General features: G+C 40.6%; 1 protein-coding gene across 7 annotated transcripts in view; it reads right to left on the reverse strand.

The window, feature by feature from the left end:
• Positions 1 to 6,650: 6,650 nt before the first annotated feature.
• The window catches only part of EPHA3 (EPH receptor A3), a 345,821-nt gene continuing 329,412 nt past the window's right edge, over positions 6,651 to 23,059 (reverse strand). For all 7 annotated transcript variants that reach the window (XM_061628065.1, XM_061628063.1, XM_061628064.1 and 4 more), the window contains 2 exons: positions 10,553 to 10,708; positions 6,651 to 9,007 (listed from right to left, as the gene is read on the reverse strand). In XM_061628065.1, coding sequence (XP_061484049.1) covers positions 8,902 to 9,007; positions 10,553 to 10,708 — 262 coding nt within the window. In that variant the 3' untranslated portion in view covers positions 6,651 to 8,901. The remainder of the gene's footprint in view (positions 9,008 to 10,552; positions 10,709 to 23,059) is intronic.

Consider the following 23,059-nt stretch of genomic DNA (forward strand, 5'->3'; position numbering starts at 1 on the left):
CATACCTTTACCTCTCACTCATCTGGGAAGAGGTTCCTTTAGCACCAGAACAAAATCCCCCATGTCATTCCTGCTGCAAAAGAGCTTATTCCCTGAATATGGAAAAGTGTTGCAAGAATGCCTATCAGCCCCAGGCATCAACAGTGGTACCTGCTGGGGCACTGGGATCCTGGCAATTGCCATGAGCTGACATTGGGCCTGCCAGTGTTCACTGTAAAGTATTCCTGAATTCATACCATTTTGAAATGCCTGCCCTGTGCACAGTGTTAAAGAAGGTGAATGGAAATATATGTACTGCGCAAGTCCCTTGCATGATGATAGAGCAAGATGTCTTTCATCATTGTCAGTTAATTTTAAATATAGGATTAGAACATTTCCCAGTCCTCCAATTCTTCTTGCAAGACAGTACTTAATATGCAAAAGCAATTCCACACACTCATGTTTTTAAATGATCTTTGCTTTAGAAAGGCACATAAAATTTTAAGGCAGAGGGAAGACAATAAATTATCCCTCCTGTTATGAACATCCAAAGGAAACTGAGCATTACAGGATGCTTTTAAAAAAATGTTTTTGGGGGGAGTGATCATGATGGGGAAGCACAATAAATAAACTTTGTCTTATATGGTTGAAGAGTGCATTTTTAACAGCATTTGGACATCCTAGCATTACCAGAAGACATCCAGCGCCATTGAACTAAACAAAGACTTTCCTTTCTTGCCCAATTGGTATAAACAATATTTAGTTAATTTCCTTATTCACTCGTGAGAGTCAAACCAATTCTTCCCAGTCTTGCACTTCCAGAACGCTCATGGAAGTTAAGCACACATGCTCAACTGGAAAGAACTGCCCAAATTTGTCTCTTTAAGGACTTACGAAGAACTTGCTGGATCAGGCCAGTGATCCATCTGGTCCAGCATCCTGTTCTCATAGTGGCCAACCAGATGCTGATGGGAAGCCTGAAAGCAGGACCTAAGTGCAACAGCACTTTCCCCTCCAGCTGTTTCTAGCAACTGGTATTCAGAAGCACACTGCCTCTGACAGCGGAAGTAGAAAGTAGCCATCAGGGTTAGTAGCCATTTATAGCCTTACCCTCTTTGGTAGCCTTTTGCATAACATCCACTGTGGGAAGAGCCAAGAGACAGTTGAAAGTGAAATGAGTACATTTACTAGAGTGGGAGGGGATTCATTCCAGCGTATGCTGCTGTGGTGTCCCTTTCATTCATTTAGTGGTTACCCTCCAAGCTTCACTGAAATGAATGAGCAGAGTGGGGGAACTGAGTAGAGCATGTTTGATGGTTTGTCCTTCTACCTACCCGTCAAGGTTGAAGCCTTTCTCTGCTGTTGTCCTGTAAGTATTAATGGTGGGGCATACAGAGGCAGTGCCTGGGGGAGGGGGTGAGTAGAGTGAGATATGAGTTAAGGTTGCACAGCCACCCTGATAGCCGAATTTGTTGTGCAGAAGGAATATTTTGTATTTCTACATGCTATAAAACATCTCCCAGTTTACACATCACCAACAACCAATTGAGGAAGGGCCTAAGCTGAACGACAGAGCATCTGTCTTGCATGCAGAAGGTCCCAAGTTCAATACCCAGCATCTCCAGATAGGGCTGGGAGAGACTCCCTGCCTGAACCCCTGGAGAGCCGCTGCAAGTCAATGTAGACAATACTGAGAGAGATGGACCAATGGGATCTGATTCAGTATAAGGCAGCTTTCTGTGTTCCTATGTCTAAGGTTCTTGTAACTTACAGGTGGGTCTTCACTTATCGGTAGAGAACCGTCTGCTTACATTATGATCCCAAGATCTACTGCAGTGGCCCATAGAACATAGGATGGATCGTACCAACAAATCCAGCTCAGCAACCTCAGAAAAGCCTATGGTGTCATTACAGCAATATTTTGATATAGCTACAGGCTACGGTCATCGGAACAGACCAGTTTCTCAAAAATAGACAATGATGTTGACATGCGACTCCATAAATCTGTATTAAAACTACTTTTGAAACTAGATCCCTGATCCTGAGATCCACATATAGAGAGGTGGAATGTGTATGCTCAGATCGACAGATTTCTATATGCTTACTTCTTTGATAGATCTATATATCGTTTGGCTGTACTGCAAGATTTGACAGTACCGGTTGTGTCTTCGAAGGGTGTGGGAAATGAATCACCCCAACAGGAGTAAAAAATGCTTCTGGATCATTTCTTCTGAATGGCTGATTGGTGCAATTAAATCAATTACAATTACACCAGCGAAAGCATACATAGAAAGATTGGGACCTGGGAATTGCATTGCTTTGGATGGGATTTTATTTATTTAACTTCTAAACGGCTCTTCATCAAAAGAACCACCCTTCATCAAAAAAGCAGCTCTGGCTGGTTTGCCGGCCCCAGCCCTTCCTGCATAGAAAAAGCCTGGCCACAGTAATTCATGCTCTGATAACTTCCAGACTAGACTATTGCAATGCATCCTATATGGAGGCTGCCCTAGTCCTAAAAGATCTGCACTGGTTACCAATTCACTTCAGAGCCCAGTTCAAGGTGCTTATGCTGACATATTTCTCAAGCCATTGACATGATACATGGGCTGTATTCAACTAAGTCCTGCTCAGAGGAGACCAGCTGAAATGAATGAACCTAAGTTAGCTGTGTCTATTAACTTCAGTGGGTCTACTCTGAGGAGGACTAGCAGTGAATGCTACCCTATGCATAAGGCCTGTGGTATTTTTTGACACAGCAATCCAAACCCTGACTCTCCCAGCCCTATTTTCCCTATTGGGTAACCCTTCCTCAGCTGGTTAAACCTCCCCCCTTTGCAATTACCATAACAACTTATTCCACGCTGTAATTAAACTTTTCCCTTACCTTAATAGTGGAGCAGGCAGGGAAGAGAGGATTTCTATCAGAATTGTGTGTGCATGGGGGAAAGGTTTAAACCTTTCCTCTCCATGGAACCCCTTTTGTGCAGCTGACTGGGGAACAGATGAAGAAAGTGAAAAGGGGGCTGGACTGGAGAAAAATGTTAATCTTTTTCTGGACCCCCCTCCACTTTCTGCTGTTCTGCTGATCAGTGGGAAGGTATGTTGTAGAACACGCTAGTTTGGGCAGTGGGCTACAAGCAATCCAGGGAGCACAGATTGTACAGAGATGAAGAGAGAAAAATATGATTCTTGGAGGCTATGCATACCGACTGGAGAATGTGCATATTGCCCAGAGAAAGTACAAATGCACTGAAGATATGTACATTCCTAAAGGTCTTTTGGAAATGATGCATAATGGCTGGAGAATGTACAGAATTCAGGTGATATATACACATTCCCCAAGGCCTGTTGGAGATTATGTACATTGACCAGGAAATGTGTAATTCCCTCCTCATGGAAAGTGAATGTGCACATTCTTCATGAGACCTGGTAGAATGTAGACAATGACCAGTTATTATGTACATTAACCATCCAATTTACATTCCCATTAATACACACACAGACGGAGAGAGACAGAGAGAGGCATACCCACCTTATTCATTGTTTTAACCAATTTTTATTATTGTATTTTTACATTGTTGTAACCTGCCTTGGGCCTCATGGTAAAGGGAGGGTAAGAATTTTTTTTTTTAAAGCCCTACATTACTTATGTCCTATATATCCAGAAGTTTGCCCCTCTCATATCAACCTACCTAGGCATTATGATCAGCAGGGAAAATACTTCTTACAATTCCTCTGCCATCTGAGGTATGGGGCTGGTGATGGTATGTGGGAGGACCTTCTCTATGGCAGCCTTCAGGCTGCAGAATACTCCTGTCAGATGCGTCTTGTTCAGATGCTATATGCCTTTCATTGACAACTAAGGATATATCATGTTGGTTAGGCATTTGGGAAAGAATGTGAGAGTTGAATTGTTGAAAGGGAGTCATTTCCCTCTAGGGATGGGTGAGAAATTAAAAAGTTTGCATTTCAAGCCAAATCTATCAAATTTGCTCTTTCTGAAACAATATGAGAACCAAAACACAGCTGTCCTTCAAAATTCACACTTATTCGAATTTTGCGATGCAGTTCGCCAACCAAACAATGTTTATAAAAATGCACGTGTTGGGGGAAAGTGTGCATAAAAATGAATATATGGGTGAAAATAACATACAAAAATGCATTATATGATGAGAAGTTGCTTGCAAAAATGGGTACATAGTCAAAATTGCCTACAAATGTGTTTATTAGGAGAAATTCACACTAAAATGCTGGAGGATTTTCATGAGAATTTCTTTTTAAAAAATTAGCAAATTGTTGCAGAAATGTGGAGAATGGAATTTAAGATTGGAAAATGAGAACCTGAGAGAACTGAAATTAACATAATTTTCCATCCCTCCCTCCCCCCCATTAGATGCTGGTTTGAACTGTTTTGATCAGGATTTTAAAGGTTTTTATGACATTAAAATGTTTAGAACGGATGTTATATTATTTTTTTATACTCTCCCACCCATGGGATTAGTGGTGAAGGGTTATAAATGTGGCAAATAAATAAATAAATACTTATTCCAGGACAGTTTGGAAGGGTTAAACAAATAATAATAAAGTTCAATTAAAATTATAAAACCAGCAATAAATAACCACAATTAAAAAAAAAATCTCACAAATATTATCCTGAACAATCAAACAGCAACGTATCATAGTAATCCCCGGACTTTGTACAACCGAATTACATTTCAACACATTTCATCTGGCTAAGCAGATGTGTCTCATCCTGGTGCCAGAAACCCAGTAATGTAGTGGTCATGGAGGACTGGTGAAGTGCCGGATGACTGGAGAAGAGCTATTGTTGTCCCTATCTTCAAAAAGGGCAAAAAGGAGGATCCGGGGAACTACAGACCAGTCAGCCTAATATCAATCCCTGGAAAAGCTCTGGAGCAGATTATAAAGCAGTCAATCTGTAAGCACTTTGAAAGCAATGCAGTGATTACTAGGAGCTAACATGGATTTATGAAGAACAAATCCTGCCAAACTAATCTTATCTCATTTTTTGACTGGGTAATCTCCCTTGTAGACTGTGGGAATGCTGTGGACATAATATATCTCAACTTCAGCAAAGGTTTTGACAAAGTGCCCCATGATATTCTGATTAGCAAGCTAGCTAAATGTGGGCTGGATGGAATAACTATCAGATGGATCCACAGTTGGCTCCAGAATCATACTCAAAGAGTGCTTATCAATGGTTCCTTCTCAAACTGGGTGGAAGTAACGAGTGGGGTACCACAGGGCTCGGTCCTGGGCCCAGTGCTCTTCAACATTTTTATTAACGACTTGGATGAGTAGGTACAGAGCATGCTTATCAAATTTGCAGATGATGCAAAATTGGGGGGCATAGCTAATACCGTGGAAGACAGAAACAAAATTTAAAAGGGCCTTGATAGGCTGGAGCATTGGGCTGAAAACAACAGAATGAAATTCAACAGGGATAAATGCAGAGTTCTACACTTAGGAAAAAGAAACCACACATAAGATGGGGGATACTTGGCTCAGCAATACGACATGTGGGAAGGAACTTGGAATTGTCGTTGATCACAAGCTGAATATGAGCCAACAGTGGGATGTGGCTGCAAAAAAGGCAATGCTATATGAGGGTGCATTAACAGAAGTATATAACAGAAGCAGGAGAACAGGAAAGGTGTACTCTGCTGATCCCAGGGCCTGGGTTTGCTGCTGTGGGTTGAGATGCTCCATCAAGTATCTGGATATCAAGCCATTTAGGGCTTTGCATGTCAACATATATAAATAGTGCAGAATAGATGTTACATGACTCCACACAGATACTGCTGCCAGCACTGATTTCCATGTGGAAAGGAAGTCTGCTTCTGCAGACACTTCCCTTGCTGGATTATGGTGAAGCTGTTTCAGTATCAACAGCTATCCTACTGAAGCTGTATCCTAAATCTGAGAAGTTTGCTCCAGACACTCTTGGAGATTTAATACAAAATTCTTGTTGAATGATCAGTTTCCTTGTCTTCAAAACAATCACCTCTCTGCATTCCAATATGTAAAAAATACTTTCATTATGTTTATTATAAAAATATAAATGTTTCCACTACAAATCATTTTACATTAGTAACAGGCCATCTACAATTGCACAACATAATTAACTAAATGAGTAAGTAATGCTTTGAAATAAAAAAAGCAAATGCAGATTTGCCAGTTCAAATCACATCTATACATTGCTTATTGGGATCTAAAGTACAGCAAAAACTATGTTAAATGTTAACATAAATAAATAATATATGTAAAAACAATATTTTAAAGATACAAAATCAATAATATGGTACATATTCTTAGTGAAGACTTTGTGATGCTTATTTGATGTAAATAATAATCAAAGGCAGGTCCTGTACAGGAAGATGGCCACAAAAATTCTATTTCTTCTACTCCACAGTTAAGAATTGTACACTGCTATGTTTACATATGTACAGGGGAGAAAGGGAATGTGGGCTCTAGGACGCCATCGGACAGTACAAAAAAGTGTAAGAAAGAGAAGACTAAAAGCTGTTTAAAAATCCTCTGCAAAAATGAATTTCCTCCTGAATAAACAATGAAATCAGTCCTTAGTATTGAGCACAGACATAATTATGTCCCATGGTATTACCAGACATTGAAAAGAGAATTAAGGATAGGTAAGACTACAATTTATTCAGAAAACTTGCTAATAAGCAATTTTCTTTCTTTTACAGCCTTCTAAAATTGCCTACAGGACAATTTGTTTCATGAACATCAATAGATTTTTAAAAACTTTCTCCCAGCATGAATGTTGCATTTATGTCTGCAGATCAAATATAAACAGAAAGAAGGTGCTTATGACACTATTAGTCTGATCCGAATCCTTGCAGAACTTGAACATGGACTTATAGTATATAGAATACTTCCAGATTCTGCTATGACAGCAGCTATGCTATGACAGCAGCACATCAGAGAACACAGTATCATATTGGAGGGGCATCGAAGGTGCCCAAGGAAGGTACACCAGTTCTACTATGTATGGTCAGTGTGTCAGCATCTTGCAGTGCTATTTTATGCTTTTATGGGTTAACATAAATACAAGGGTTCTTGGAGATAAGATAGCAGCCATTGCACTCCTCTCCTGGTCCTCCACCTGCTGCACTGCTATGAGTTAAGCCATGGTTTGGCTTAGCATGCTGTCCAAACCGGGGCTTGCTTGTTTCCTCCAGACAAATCATAAGCTGTAAACCCAGGAACAAACCTCAGTTACAGCTCATTGCTTGTCTGGAGTGAGACAAACTATGAGCCTGGATTTGGATGACATGCTAGCTCATGGCAGTACAATAGCACTGGGGGAGAAGTACAGCAGATGCAATCTCTGCTCTAGGAACTTTGTATACTCATGTTCTTGCGCCAAGTCATGTTTTGACTCAGGTTGATGTGAAAACCAGGCCACTGTATTAAGACTTTACAATATCTGTGTGGTCTGTGGTTCTCCTTAGAATAGTTCCATCTGAATCAATCTAAAAAGCTGCTGTGTGGTGTGGTAAAGTGTGTTCAAATGATGCCAAATGAAGCAAAAATAAACTACAAACAGGACACATGTTGATTTTGAGATCATCCATAGACATTGTTCACATAAAATCTTATAAGAAAGTCTTTGTAAGAGTGCTTAAACATACTCATTTACTCTTAAGTGGATGCAAACAGTGCTAGCTTACTTCTTTAATATAAGAACTAAGAAAAGGGATTTTCATCTTTTCCTATTTGGACCCCAGGGTATTATAAGTAACACATCATATAGTTTGTTTGTTTGTTTTTAAAAAAAACAAAACACCACAACTGGAATAATCCAACACTTTGTGCATACTGCTAACATTTAAGTGCACAGTTATGCAACGTTGTCTTACATTGTTGAGAATATATGAACAGCTCACCATGGGTGTCCTCCTTCCAGAAAAATGATTGTGTGGTTTCCTGGATTGCACTATCCAGAATGTTGTGCATGGACATTTCCCACTTTGTGTACATGGAGAACTCTTTCTGCACCCACAGCAGATTTTTTGGATTGGGGCCTATTTTCTTGTAAATGAGGTTCCAAATATTATGTTTTCCAAATATTAGGATTGCAGCCAAGGTCTGAAAAGATTTGTCACCTGGCAATCATTAATCCTATTCAAAACATTTATAAATATAAACAATAAGAAAACATTTACAGGGAAATAAATATGCCTTTTATAAGAAAAATTAAGACCTTTTTTTAAAAGAACACATGCATCAGAACTAGCCCCATTGCAAATATTATTCATGAACTATTGCCTCATTTTATACCAAACATTATTCATGCTTTCCTTCCCCAGTTGAAACAGAATATTGCAGGAATATCATTGAAAATATGGCCAGACAAGTCTGAGGATTATCCTCAAAGAGCCTTACAAGAATTATTTTAAAGAAATAAAATACTAGTCACCTATCCTTTCTGTGTATAAAAAATACTGCAAGGGTATTTTTTTCCCTTGCTTGCTGCTGACAATTGGTCAAAACACAGCATTACATCAACAGTTTGTTTCCCTTTCATGGTATCCAGTCCATTAACACTGAAATGGTTCTAAGTTACATGGAAGGATTTTTTTTTTAACATTTTCTTTCAAATGCATTATAAGTTTGAGCAGTCCACTATTTCAAGGGAGAAAAGCACCCCCTCTTCAAGAAGTAGAAATAGAAAAAAAGTTTTTCATTCCTATTTTAAGGCAATTTAACTCAATGTATGAGTCTCTTAGTGGGCTTGAAATTGACCCAAAATGTCATGTTTGCAACACTGCTACAAGAGTGCCTTTTCAGGCTTGCAGTTTCTCACTCATCACCATGACCTTCGCAGCAACTTCTTGCTTCCTCTTGTGTCTCAAGCGCCAACGTTTTGGTAGCTTACACCGGGACGGGGCCATTCTTTGTATGCATTTCTAGAGATTTAATACTGCTAATGAGCTTTTTCTGTGGCCCGACAATTGTCACACCAACCTTCTTTATGTCGCTGAAAAATACAGAAAAAAACTGATGAGTTTCGTTGAAGATGGGAGTTTCACACACCAAAAGAATCCACAATGTTAGAATGATGATGAAACTTCCTTTGCATACTGCTAAACAGTGGTAGCTCGCTAGAAAATTTCCAGATGGGCAAAAGGCAGCAGAACACATTTCTAAGATCTAAGAAAATAGCTTTACTAAGGAAGGAACAAAAACATTCTCAGGGCTGTGAAAAATGGTTGTACCTGAACAGCACCTTACAGATCCTGGATGATTTAACCCTTTTGGCCACAAACGTGTAGGCTAGAGAGGGAAGGCAACTATCCTGGATGCTAGTGTTTACTGTCTTACATAGCTTATTCATAGATTTTCCACATATAGTAACCATTGGCATTTGGGGTCCTAGTGAAGGTGAAAATGGTTAATCCACTGAGCCTTGTTTTTAGGATTTGAGGATTTCTTTGAACAGGCCTGGAAATGGTGGAGTGCTTAAAAAAACTTTCCCCCATGATCCTAGCTCACAAAGTGGTGGAGACAGATGGTTTAGTGCTTTATCTTGCCTGAGGGGAAAGTACTGTGTAGTGGTTAGTGAGTTTACTAGGGCCAGGAACATCTCAGTTCAAATCCTCATTCAGCTAGGAAGCTCATTGGATGATCTTGGGTAAGTCACTGCGTCAAAGGATTGAAGATAAAACAGAGCGAAAAAATCATGTGTATCTCCTTGATATCCTTGGGGAAAGGGTAAGATAAAAATGTAACATAGATTTATCTTCTTCCATGCACACACAAATCTTCATCTGCCATTCTGGTTGAAGAGTTAAAATCCTTTGGGCTCTGTGAAACCTTCAGGTCTCCAAAAAGTACCTCCTCCCCCTGCCACACCATTGGCTCCTGCTAGCTGGGAATGAGAGTTAAAAGCCTTTCCTCCTGCCCGTCAGCATAACTGCCATTGGACAAAAAACACCCAATTTCCCCAATCAAGCTGAATGTCTGTTCTATTTCAAAAATGTGGAGGCTGATTTGGTGAAAAATATCCTTTATGTTTAACTGAAACAATACATTTTGACCTGCATCTAAACAATCTGCCATCCTTTCCCCCAAGCTAATCCCAACCACCAAAAGTTAGATGGAAAAGAAAAGTCATGTTGTTTCCAAAAGAAGATCCTCCATTAATGATTTTATAACAGCCCTTATGAGAGGAAGTTGCACAAAAACTCTCCACCACAGAGAATGCTCTATTGTTGGAACAGGCATACATGTAACTGAGCACACGGATGGTATATTTCAGCAAGGTGTTCTTACACTGCAATCCTGCACAAGTCTACTCAGAGGTAAGTCTCACTGAATTCAATAGGGCTTACACCCAGGTAACTGTATATAGGACTGCAGCCTTAGTTGATTTTAAAGGATAATGCGGTCTGAGGTGCATGTTCTATTAATTTCATGTTGAATTAAATGTTGAACTACACACAAGATTGAAATCTCGTAATTTGGGAAACTGCATGAGGAATGCAAAAGCAACCAAAGAAGCAGTTTTAAGACAAACTCTTACTCTGAGGAAATCTTGGCTATTGTATCGCATGAGCTGTATTCTACTCCTGTGAATATGTCTTTGCATTGTCCTATCCGAATGCCACTGAGCCAGTCATCTGTTGAGCGGAAGGCTGAGATTTCAACACTGCTTTGGTCCAGAAGAAGATTTGATGGCCTGAAATAAAATGAATGCAATAAAAGAGTAGAAATACACTGAGATTCATTATGTATCTAAACATAACATCAGTCCCAACAGAAGCTTCATGTACAGAATTTATTGGCTGCAGAAACCTTACCTCTTTAGGGCAGTTGTTTCAGGAAAAAACCTTTTAAGCACAGTGCTTAATTGAACCAACTGCTCAGCTTTGCCATAAAAACATTGCATTTTCAATGCAATCCATGACACACATTTCTACTGAATCAAAGTTTTCATGAGGTTTATCTTGATTTAGCTCAAGTATATGTGACTTGATAAACATATCTCAAATTCACTAACAAGGAAAAACCCTTGTGATTTAAGAATGTACCTATAGCCAACAGATATTTCTATCAAACTTTAAAAAGCAGGAAAATTGGACAGCTATAGTGAATGCACCAGGGGAGCAGGAGACCTGGCCTCCTCTCTGAGATATTGTACTGCCCTGCAAATTTGTAAAAATACAAACACCGTTTGGGTCGGTCTTTCACAGTGCAATCCACTTCCTGTGCAGCTTGGAAGAATTTGGTAACATGTGCCTCTGAACATGTGGTGAGTGGTGGCAACATCTGCCATTTTTCAAAGATGGAGAATTATATTTTTGTATGTTTGTTGTTGTTCTTCGTTCATTGCTTCTTACCTGTTACTGCTGTTTCTACAGAGAATCTAACCTAGGAAATTATGTTTCTCTCATTATTCATTGTAGAAATCTGTGTCAAATTTATTTTTATTAATTTCAAAGCCTTTTTATTGGTCAATGTCATATGATGGTGATGACAGCCTATTGTGCTTCAAACTGGAGGTTATGTTCGATTTCTATTTTGGGTGCATCAACAGTTGAATCTGAAACTGCAGTTTGATGTAAAATCAGACTGATTACAATATGTTGCTCCTTCAGCAATGACTCTAGCTTTGGAAAAAACACACTTGGCCTACCCAAGATGCATATCTTTGGCCTGCTATGCTTAAACTACTCTACTTAAAAGGTGGACACGGTCAATTAAAAACATAGAACACACCTAAAATTTTGCTAGAATATATTTCACTCCCACTGTTTTCTCTTGGGCAAACCGGGATACTCTTCATGTTCACTGGAAACTATTCTGGAGAATAATCAATACCATTATTCCACAATTGTTTCTGGAGTTTTTTGTGTGTGTTGCAGTGTTGCTGTACTTCACATATTCACAGAAACAGAAGCACAAGAGAATGATTTACTATAGGAAACTTCACTAAAACTGCAAAGTAAATGAAACATATTTAAAGTGTCTATCTGAACTATATCATCTGTCTTAATATTGTTGCTTCCTCCCTGCTAAAACAAGATCAGCACAGCACATGTCTTGTTTCTGTTATCTGGCCTGATTGCAGGTGTTGCCACCACTCACCATATGCTCAGAGGCACATTACCAAATTCTTCCAAGCTATACAGGGAGTGGATTGGACTGTAAAGACCAACCCAAATGGGTGTTTGCATTTTGGCAAATTTGTAGGGCAGTACAATATCTCACAGAGGAGGTCAGGTCTCCTGCTCCCCTGGTGTATTCACTATAGCTGCCCAATTTCCCTGCTTTTTAAAGTTTTATAGAAATATCTGTTGGGTATAGGTACGTTCTTAAACTGCATTTTTTTTTTTTTGCCTATTAGTCAATTTCTCTGCTTTTTAATCCGGAAGGTAAGAAATGGGATCCTGTGCAAGTTTGTTGAGAATAGATTGATCATTTGCAGGCTTACTGAGTTCAGTGGGATATACTCCCCTGCAATCATGCTTAGGATAGTGAAATTGACAACAACGGATGGGGCGGAGAGGAGGGGGAGAGGAGGGGGAGAGGAGGGGGGCAGGTTTGATCATTTGCAGGTTTATTGAATTCTATGTGATTTACTCCTGCACAATCATGCTTAAGATAGGTAAAAATGACCATGTGGGGGGAGGAGGGGAGGGAAAGGAGGGGGAGGGAAAGGAAGGGATTGGAAAGGGAAGGGCAAAGGGAGGGGGAGGGAAGGGGCAAAAGGGAGGTGATGGGAGGAGGAAGAGGGGAGGGCAGGTTGATCATTTGCATGCTTATTGAGTTTAATGGGATTTACTCCCATGCAATCATGCATAGGATAGGTAAAACTGACCGGGAGGACGGAGGGAGGGCTGGAGTGGGCAGGAGAGAAGGAAGAAGATAGGTAAAACTGTTCATGGGGGAGGAGGAGGGAGAGGGAGGAGGGGATTGGAAGGGCATGGGGGAGGGGGCAAGAGGAAGGGGATAGGAGGGAGGAGGAGGGGACGGAAGGTATGATAATTTTGTATGCTTTTTGAGTTCAATGGGATTTACCCCTGCATAATCATGCTTAGTACAGATAAAACTGACCATGGGGGAGGAGGAGGGGAAGGGAGGTAGGAAGAGGGGGAAGGAGGGGATTGAGAGGGAATGGGAAAGGGCAAAGGAAGGGGGAAGGGGCAAGAGGAAGGGGATAGGAGGGAGGAGGAGGGGAGAGCAGGTTTGAACATTTGCATGCTTATTGAGTTCAATGGGATTTACTCCTGTGCAATCATGCTTAGGAGAGGTGAAACTGACCGGGAGGAGGGACAGGAAGGAGAGAGGGTGAGAGGAAGGGGAGGAGATTGGGTGGGTGGGCACTGGGCAGAGGGAAAGCCCCTTTCCTTCCAAAAGGAAAACATTGTGAACAGTATCATTGCTTTTCAGTGTTTTCCCCACCTTTTTATTCTACAGCAGGCACATGGCGTCTCACACACAACTTTAAACCAAAACTGTCATTGGTCACATCCACACCAGACCTTTATTCCACTTTAGACAGTCATGGTGTCGCCCAAAGAATTCTGGGAAGTGTAGTTAGTAAAGGGTGCTGTGAGTTGCTAGGAGATGCCCTATCCCCCTCACAGAGCTTCAATCAGAGTGGCTCACTGTTAAATCACTCTCGCCACTGGAGCTCTGTCAGGGGAATAAGAGTCTCCCCTCAGCACCCTTCACAAACTACACTTCCCAGGATTCTTTGGGGAAAGCCACGAGTCTCTAAAGTGAAATAAAGGTCTGCTGTGGGTGTGGCCCCGATTAGCCAAGCCAAGCAGCTGTGAATCTGGCTTTTAGAACACTGACAGTTGGTTCTTACTAAACATGCCCAGGCTTATCATTCACTCCAATGCTAAGTTTCTTAAATTAATTAAAAATCGCCCAGGTATTTTTTTAATGTTTAAAGAGCAGAATATCAAAGTCATAGTATGGGGCAATGTCAGTAACAGGATTACAAGTACTCTATGAACATGGCTGAATTTTAATTAATTTCAAGAAATTATGAGAACACTGACAGAAAAAAGTGCAAAAGGCATCTGGGTTTTCTCTCTCTCTTTTTACACTTTGAACTTTTGATTCTCTCTGACTGTTTTGTGTATCACCATGAAAATTTAAAGGGTTGTTAAGCAAGCGTTTCTGAGTTCAGGACTATACATTTTGTAAGGATTTGTTTTGAAATGAGCTTATGAGAAGCATCAGAATAGCATTGGGGGTATTTTCAATTTAACAACGCGGAATGTAAAAAATCCATGCTGGCTATAGTATACAGCCTCTCTTGTCACTGTATAATAAGAGAGGAGCCAACCCAGTGACAAACTCTCTGAATCTCAGATTAAACCAACTGATGCAGTGTAATTTTATGCATATTATGAATTGGTAGAACAGAGGATATGGCCATCTGGAGTATTACAGCATGACTGAAAATTTCTAGATAGCTCTATTAAGAGTTGGCAGCACCAATCATTACAGGCAACAAATATACTCAAAAAAGTAAGTCCTTCCCTAAAAACCCCTAACTAATTTTTAGTTCTGGAGTATCAAAAGAAACACAACAGCTCTTTGCATTTTAGAGCCTACAGAACTGGACATAAAAAGGTATTCCTATTATATTTTTTCCTAGTCAATCAACATGCTCTATTCTTTAATGTGACCATCTTGCCCATTTATAGTACATGCTATAAATCAGCATTTTGTTTTGTGCATGGGAAGTTGGAATTCTGTGTATCAGTTTGTGTATTTACTATGCCACAGATAAACAAAGGATTTATTTTTCCAGAAGTGAAAACATAACATTCTTAATCTTACCTCTTCAACCATCCCTCATTGCCTGATAAGAGAATGTCTGTATATATTTCCCCCACTCCTGATTTATTCATTTATAGTATTTATATACTGCCAGTTCATATAGTATAACATGGCAGTGTACAATGATATATACAACATAACAAACACCAGAAAATCAGTTAAAATGTGACAATGGTGGCTGATAAAAAAATACATTAAAAAGTTACACAGGCTGGTCTACATGAAAAGGTCTTCCAAGAGATGTCTGAAAATCAAAAGTGAGGGTGCCTGCTGAATCTCTGCTGTTCCACAGCATGGGACTTGGGACCCGAAATGCCCAACTTCTAGTGGAGGCCAGGCTGTAACACAAGGGATAACTAGCAGCGCTTCTCCGGATGATCTTAGTGATTGAGCTGGGATATAAGGGCTCATACCTGGCCCAGCAGCATATGGGCAGCCAGTGCAGATGTTTTAGCAAAGGCGTCACTTGCTCTTGGCTAGTCACTGCGAGATCCAGAGATCTTCCCCCCCATCTGGGTTAGCCAATCTCTAAAGCACATGGAACGGCTCTATCAGCCGACACCTTGAGGACACAATGGACACAGCAAAGTATGATTTCTTTGCTGTCTTCATCACATGTGGCAGGCACAATTAGGTGTCCTAACACGTATCTGGTTGACTCTGGAGTGAGATTTCTGCCATTTGCACTCCAGTCTTCATTCAGCCCACTTCATCAACCACAGCTTCTCAGAGTACCAAGGAGCAAGGATATCTCCATGGCATTGGAGAGACTCTCAGGAGCGATCATAATGATGGCCCTATATGTCCTGCTGTTCCACAGTGAAACAAGATTTTCAGCAGGATCATTCCACTGGAAAATCCCCCAGAGCCATCAGAAATCCATTAGAATTCATTAGCATCTGAGGGCGGACCATCCTAACTGGTCCTCCACCCCTGCATCTATCTAGAAATATCATTCCCCACCCCCACTGATACCTGATAAAGAAACAGAAAAATGGGTGCCCACTGACCAAGAGAGCTATTTTACCACCCCTGTAGGCATTCAGGGCATAGCTGTTTGGCCTTTTCTATCTCTCTACCAACTGCCTTCTTACCTCCTAGTCCACTGCAGGATCAGGACAATAGCATTCACTATTGGCCAAGTCCAATTCTCAGCTTCAGGCAGCTAGGATCAACGTCTGAGGTCCCTAGCTCACTTTGCTCCACACTGCCCCAATGGATTTTCATTAAAAAGCAGATACTCAAAAGGAGTTTTTCAGTTTCTTAGTCTCTGTTACTTCTCTCAACCTCTTTTCCTCCCTCCCAAAATATAATCAACCATTTTGAGGTGTGTAGATTATTATCACAATTATATCACCCTTATTATTATTTTGAATGGCTTGCTCCGAACTGTGCATGCAGTTCTTATTTACATATATATATAATTTCTTTGGCTTATAACCATTTCCCTAAATGTCCATTTCAGAAATAAATCCAAAGGGCAAGCAATTAACTATACTAGAAGTTAGCTAACTTCTGTTTGTCTTATGAAGTCTACATTTTTAATTTATAGCTTTCTCCGTATAGCTTCTAGTATCCCAAGGCATTTATTAAAGTATACATGAAGTATGGAGAAGTTGCTTTTTCTCTGGTCAATCTAACATGCTCCTTCCTTCGTTCCAATAAAAGAGGAATTGCCTTCTACCAGTATTTTTGTGCACATGTGGAATGTTAAACAACATGACAAAAAACAGAACAGCAGGATTACAAATTGCACAAGCCCAGTAAAGCTTTCATGTATATTGTTGGGAACAGGGTGTAATGAAGACAAAAATATGAACTAATTTCAGTACAAGTAACCACTGAACAACCAGCATTGTAAAGTATCATTTTTCTCCTTGTAGGATTCTAAGGGGGGGGGGGAGTAATTGAAAAAAATAGTTACTTTCCTCCTTGGAGAGGACATCTGGACAGTTTATCAATGAGCAGGAATTTGTCTCTCGCTGTGAAGAGTCTGTGATGTCATCCCATGCACACCAAGGGAACGCCAGGCTTTCAGAGCATCTGCAACCATGGGCTTCCACCCCCCCTCCCTTTGACCCAGCCCCAAGACAGCAGGTCTAAACATGAAATTTATGGGCTGGGTGATGTGCACCATAAGCTCACACTTTTACTAGACAAATTAGATGGGCTGCAGTCCGTGCAGCTGTAAATGACGTCCTGCAGGGTTCCACCTGATCTTTCACAGCTTTTCATAAATCAGGTCCTACTAGCGTCAGACTGCAGTCATTAAAAAGAAATCATGGAAATTACATGTTTGCTCGAGGGAACAGAACCAACTTTACCCAACACAATTCCTCCCCCTTTATTTTTGATACTCCCCACTCCCACTAACGACATTTCAAAACTGTTTTCTGTGTACTGGCACAGGGGGGGAATCCTCAGTCATTCTGGCACTGAGCATGGCTGGAAGGCTGCATGTCCTGGCATATGGCTCTCATAAATAAAAAGACAGCAACCCACTCACAGTGAGATTCCAGAGTATATTTTCCACGTCTTGGAAAATGGCCTCTTGCAGTTGGCTTTTATGGACCAGCCTATTATGTTAACAGCTGGAATTAACCTTGTTCTTTTGCATGCAAGCCTGGAGAGCCATGGTTTGCTGTCATCAAGATGGATGTTGCCACATTGCAAAGAGGTTTCTGTCACACCACATCATGTCTCGAAATAAACATATAAATAGCAATGGAGCTCTACCTCCTACTGATACAAATCGCAGCTTTGAGTGTGCCAGCTGTCCAGTGGGGAAACAGATAACTCAATTTGTAATCACTACCATCAAGCACTACTGCTATTTGAGAGATAGCAGTGTGTTACTGAGAGAAATGTTGGATACTGTAACCTATAAGTTTCCAAGTCTATTTTTACTTCTAATCTTAGCTAGCTCTCCACTGTTGCACTTAAGATTCCTCAGACTAGAAGCATGTATTTCAAACTACTAATTTTCAATACCTTGTATTTCTTCTCATGTAAAAACCTGCTCGACATTTCTTTGAGCTGACATCTGACACTGATGGCTTAAACCCCCCTGCAAGGACTAGAATCCTACACTAATTAAAAGATCAACGTAGTTATAATCTCTAACCTTAAAGCACAGGTGTGTGTGATTTTTTAAAAAATATCTTTGGTGCCAAATGGAAGCATGGATGCATCCATTTCCCAACAGGAGACCAGGCAATAAATGACATATCGAGATTTTGAGGTATTTTGTTGACTTTAATTAGCTCTGTACCACAAGAAGTACATCTTTGCTTTTACAGTCATTTATGCTCATTTTAAAGTGTTGCTCAGGTAAAAATTAGTGACTATGTTCTTTAAATAAAATTGACCTATCTATATGTCAAATTTGCTTCCCCTGGTATTTCTTTATATCATGTTTGTTCAGTTCAGTAATCATCAGATAACTGCTACATTTGGTCTTTGGGCTAAAAAAAGACTCGACTAGCAAGTGAAACATTACAGGCATTTCCTTAGCCTAAGGTGTGCCATTTATTGAATTCTCAGCAATAGATGGGCATTGCCAATTGATGCACAAAGTGCCATTTCAGGTAATGAATGCCCTCAAAATTGTTGTAAATGTCAACTACAATAAATGTTTTTTATTTTCCTTTTGGTTTGTACTATAATTATGATTATTATACTGGAAGGCTGTAGGGAGGGTTTGTACATTTTGACTCACATAAACTGAACAGTCCCTAGTTTTTGAGGAACTTCATAAATATTAAACATAATTATTAGTCACAAATAGGCAAAAAAACCTTGTAGTTTAAGAACATACCTATAGTCCACAGATATTCCTATCACACATTAAAAAGCAGGGAAATTGGACAGCTCCAGGGGAGCAGGAAACCTGACCTCCTCTCTGAGTATTGCCCTACAAATCTGTCACAATGCAAACACAATTTCTTTCAGTCTTTCACGGTCCAATCCACTTCCTGTGTAGCTTGGAAGAATTTGGTAAAGTGTGCCTCTGAGCATATGGTGAGTGGTGGCAACACCTGCCATCTCCAAACATAGAGAATTATCTTTTTGTATATTTGTTGGTGTTCTTCTTACTTTGCTTCTTTCCTGTGTTACTAATGTTTCCACAGAGGATCTAATCTAGAAAATTTTATTTCCCTCATTATTTATCCTAAAAATCTGTGTCAAATTTATTTTTATTAATTTCAAAGCTTTTTATTGGTCAATGTCATATGATGGTGAAGACAGCCTTTTGTGTTTCAAATTGGAGGTTATGTTCTATTTCTGTTTTGGGTGCATTAACAGTTGAATCGGAAACTGCAGTTTGATGTAAAAGCAGACTGATTACAATATGTTGCTACTTCAACAATCAATCCAGCTGTTGGAAAAAAGAGGATGCATGTTTTCAGCCTGCTATGTTTCAACCACTTCATTTAAGGCAAGGTAGGCACAGTCAATTAAAAACATAGAGCACACCTAGAATGTTGCTAGAATATATTTCACTTCCCACTGTTTTATCTTGTGCAAACTGAGACACTCCTGATGTCCACTGGAGATTATTCTGCACAATAGTCAGTGCCATTATTCCATAATTATTTTTGGATGTTTTTTAGTGTAAATTTTGCAAAGTGTTGCTGTACTTCACATATTCACAGAAATAGAAACAAAATTATTTCCTATAGGAAACTTCACTAATGTTGCAAAGTAAATCAGACATTTAAAATGACTATCTGAACTATATCAACTATCTTAATAATGTTGCTTCCTCCCTGCTAATTAATTTAATTTAATTTATTGGATTTCTTAGTCGCCCATCTGGCTGGCCATCCAGCCACTCTGGGCGACGTACAAAATGAACAAAATAACACAAAATGACACACCAATACAATACCATTAAAATCTAAAAGCGATAATGATAAAATCTAACCCACCCCAAAGGCCTGCCTGAAGAACCAGGTTTTCACGGCCCGGTGGAAACTCATTGTAGAGTGGGCCTGGTGGAGATCATTTGGAAGGAAGTTCCATAGGGTGGGGGCCACAATTGAAAAAGCCCTCTCTCTAGTCCTCACCAGTCTAGTTGTTTTGACTGGTGGGATACAGAGAAGGTCTTTTGAGGCTGATCTTGTTAGGCAGCATAGCTAAATGAAGATCAGCACAGCACATGTCTTCTTTCTATTATTTGGGCTGATTGCAGGTGTTGCCACCACTCACCATATGCTCAGAGGCACATTACCAAATTCATCCAAGCTACACAGGAAGTGGATTAGACTGTGAAAGACCAACCCAAATGGTCTTTGCAATTTGATAAATTAGTAGGGCAGTACAATATCTCAGAGAGGAAGTCAAGTCTCCTGCTCCCTTGGTGCATTCACTATAGCTGCCCAATTTCCCTGCTTTTTAAAGTTTGATAGAAATATCTGGTGGCTATAGGTACACTCTTAAACTGCAAGTTTTTTTGCCTATTAGTGAATTTCTTTGCTTTTTAATCTGGAAGTAAGAAATGGCATCCTGTGCAAGTTTGCTGACAATGGTTTGATCATTTGCATGCTTATTGAGTTCAGTGGGATTTACTCTCCTGGAATCATGCTTAGGATAGGTGAAACTGACTGGGGGGGAGGGAGGGCTGGAGTGGGCAGGGGAAGAGGAAGGAGGAAGAGGGGAGGGGAGAAGGGAGAGGAGAGAGGAAGGAGGGGAAAGGCAGGTCTGATCGTTTGCATGCTTATTGAGTTCAATGGGATTTACTTCTATGCAATCATGGTTAGGATAGGTAAAACAGGCCATGGGGGAGAAGGAGGAAGGGGAAGGAGCAGATTGCAGGGGCAAAGGAAGGGAAAGGAGAGGCAGATTTGATCATTTGCATGCTTATAGAGTTCAATGGTATTTACTCCTGTGCAATCATGCTTAAGATAGGTAAAATTGACCATGGGGAGGAGGGAGGGGAGGGGGAGGAGGAGGAAAGGAGCGGATTGGAAGGGGAGGGGCAGGGAGGGGCAAGGGGCAAGAGGGAGGGGATAGAACGAAGAAAGGAGAGGGGTTTTTTATCATTTCCATACTTTTTGAGTTCAATGGGATTTATTTCTGTGCAATCATGTTTGAAAATGGAAATGGACAGCCTTCAAGTCAATCCCGACTTATGGCAACCCTACGAATAGGGTTTTCATGGTAAACGGTATTCAGATGTGGTTTTACCATTGCCTTCATCTGAGGCTGAGAGGCAGTGACTGGCCCAAGGTCACCTAATCAGCTTCATGGCTGTATGGGGATTGGAACCCTGGTCTCCCAGGTCATAGTCCAACTCTGACCCAGGGGAGGGGCAGGGAGGCGAGGAGGAGGGGAGATTGGGTGGGTGGGCACTGGGCAGAGGGAAAACCCCTTTCCTTTCCTAAAGGAAAACCTTGTGAACGGTATCATTGCTTTTCAGTGTTTCCCCCACATTTTTATTCTACAGCTGGCACATGTAGCCTCCCACCCAAATTTAAACCGAAGCTGTCCCTGGCCACATCCACACCAGGCCTATATTTCACTTTGGACAGTCATGGCTTCTCTCAAAGAATCCTGGGAAGCGTAGTTAGTGAAGGGTGCTGAGAGTTGCTACGAGATGCCCTGTTCCCCTTACAGACCTTCAGTTAGAGTGGCTGACTGTTAAACCAGTCTGGCCACTGGAGCTCTGTCAGTGGAATAGGAGTCTCCTCTCAGCACCCTTCACAAACTGCACTTCCCAGGATTCTTTGGGGGAAGCCATGACTGTCTCAAGTGAAATCAAAGTGTGGTGTGGGTGTGGCCCCCTGATTAGCCAAGCCCAGCAGCTGTGAGTCTGGTTTTTAGAACACTGACAGTTGGTTCTTACTGAGCATATCCGACACTATCATTGAGTTCAATGCAAAATTTCTTAAATTAATTAAAAATCAGCCAGGCATTTTTTTAAACTTTTAAACTGCAGAAGATGAAGGTCAGAGTATGGGGCAAGGTGAGTATCAAGATTAATGAATTTCAACAGATTATGAGAACTCTGACAGAAAAAAGTCCAAAAGGAGTCTGGGTTTTTTTCTCTCTTTTTAGACTTTGAACTCTCGATTCTCTCTGACCGTTTTGTATATTGCCATGAAAATTGAAAGGGTTGTTAAGCAAGCATTTCTAAGTTCAGGACTATATACTTTGTAGGGTTTTGTTTTGAAATGAGCTAATGGGAAGCATCAGAATGGCATGGGGATGTTTTCTACTTAACATTGCGGAATGTGAAAAATCCACGCTGTATAATATATATAGCACTATAAGTGTACATCAGAAGCACAATTAAATAGTAACAGCACCTGTCTCTCCCTTAAACACATTTAGGGGTATGTACAGCTATCCTATAGTACAGCTCCTACGGGGAGGAAGGCCAGGATATAAATCTAATAAATAAAATAATAAATAAATAATAAATACAGCTCAGCACATAGGAGGGCTTGAGAAAGGCACCTGGTGTGTGTGTGCATGTGTCTGTGTGTGTGTGTGTGTGTGGAAAGGATATACTGAAGTAATATTTTCAAGAATCCCAGCACTGATTTACCATCTTAGCATAGGATGTATGGTGACAAAGTCAAATACCTGCCTACCACATCATTGTATCACAAAGCATTGTATCAGTTTCACAGAGTTGTTGGGAGCATAAAGTGAGATAAAGCTATATGGAGAGTAATTGGCTGCAGCTTGTTCACATTATTGTAATAAACCATGGTTTATCATGACATCCAAATACAGCCAATACCAGCCTTAGGCTCACATGCTTCCCCCTTTCCTGTCCTCCAGTGCATTTATGAGTTCAAAATCTATTTCATTACCATTATGAATCACTGCTTGTTGTGCTGCCGAACACGATTAATCTTAGCCATGGCTGGTTTGAAAGAAGCCAACTTTAAACCATGGATTATGAAGCTGGCTTTTTTCAACAAAGCGCTTAAGATTTAGACCAGTTTAGTACTGGATGTCAAGCTAACTTGTGGTTAATTACAAATTAAAGCAAAAACTCTTTCTCATAGCTGTGCCGGAGGAGGGGGACCAAGGAGCCCAAGACTTGCTATGGCTGTGCTGTGGTGAGAATAACAACAGCGGATCGCGTTGGCAAGCGCCAAAGCAAGCAGGAACAAAGAAAGGACAGATCAGGATCGAACAACGGACTATCGGAACATAAGCAGGTGGGAACTAAGCAGAGGACCCCATCCCTACATGTAATCCACTAACATTT

The sequence above is a fragment of the Rhineura floridana genome, chromosome 5 (assembly GCF_030035675.1).
Source record: "Rhineura floridana isolate rRhiFlo1 chromosome 5, rRhiFlo1.hap2, whole genome shotgun sequence".
In the NCBI taxonomy this organism is placed as follows: domain Eukaryota; kingdom Metazoa; phylum Chordata; class Lepidosauria; order Squamata; family Rhineuridae; genus Rhineura; species Rhineura floridana.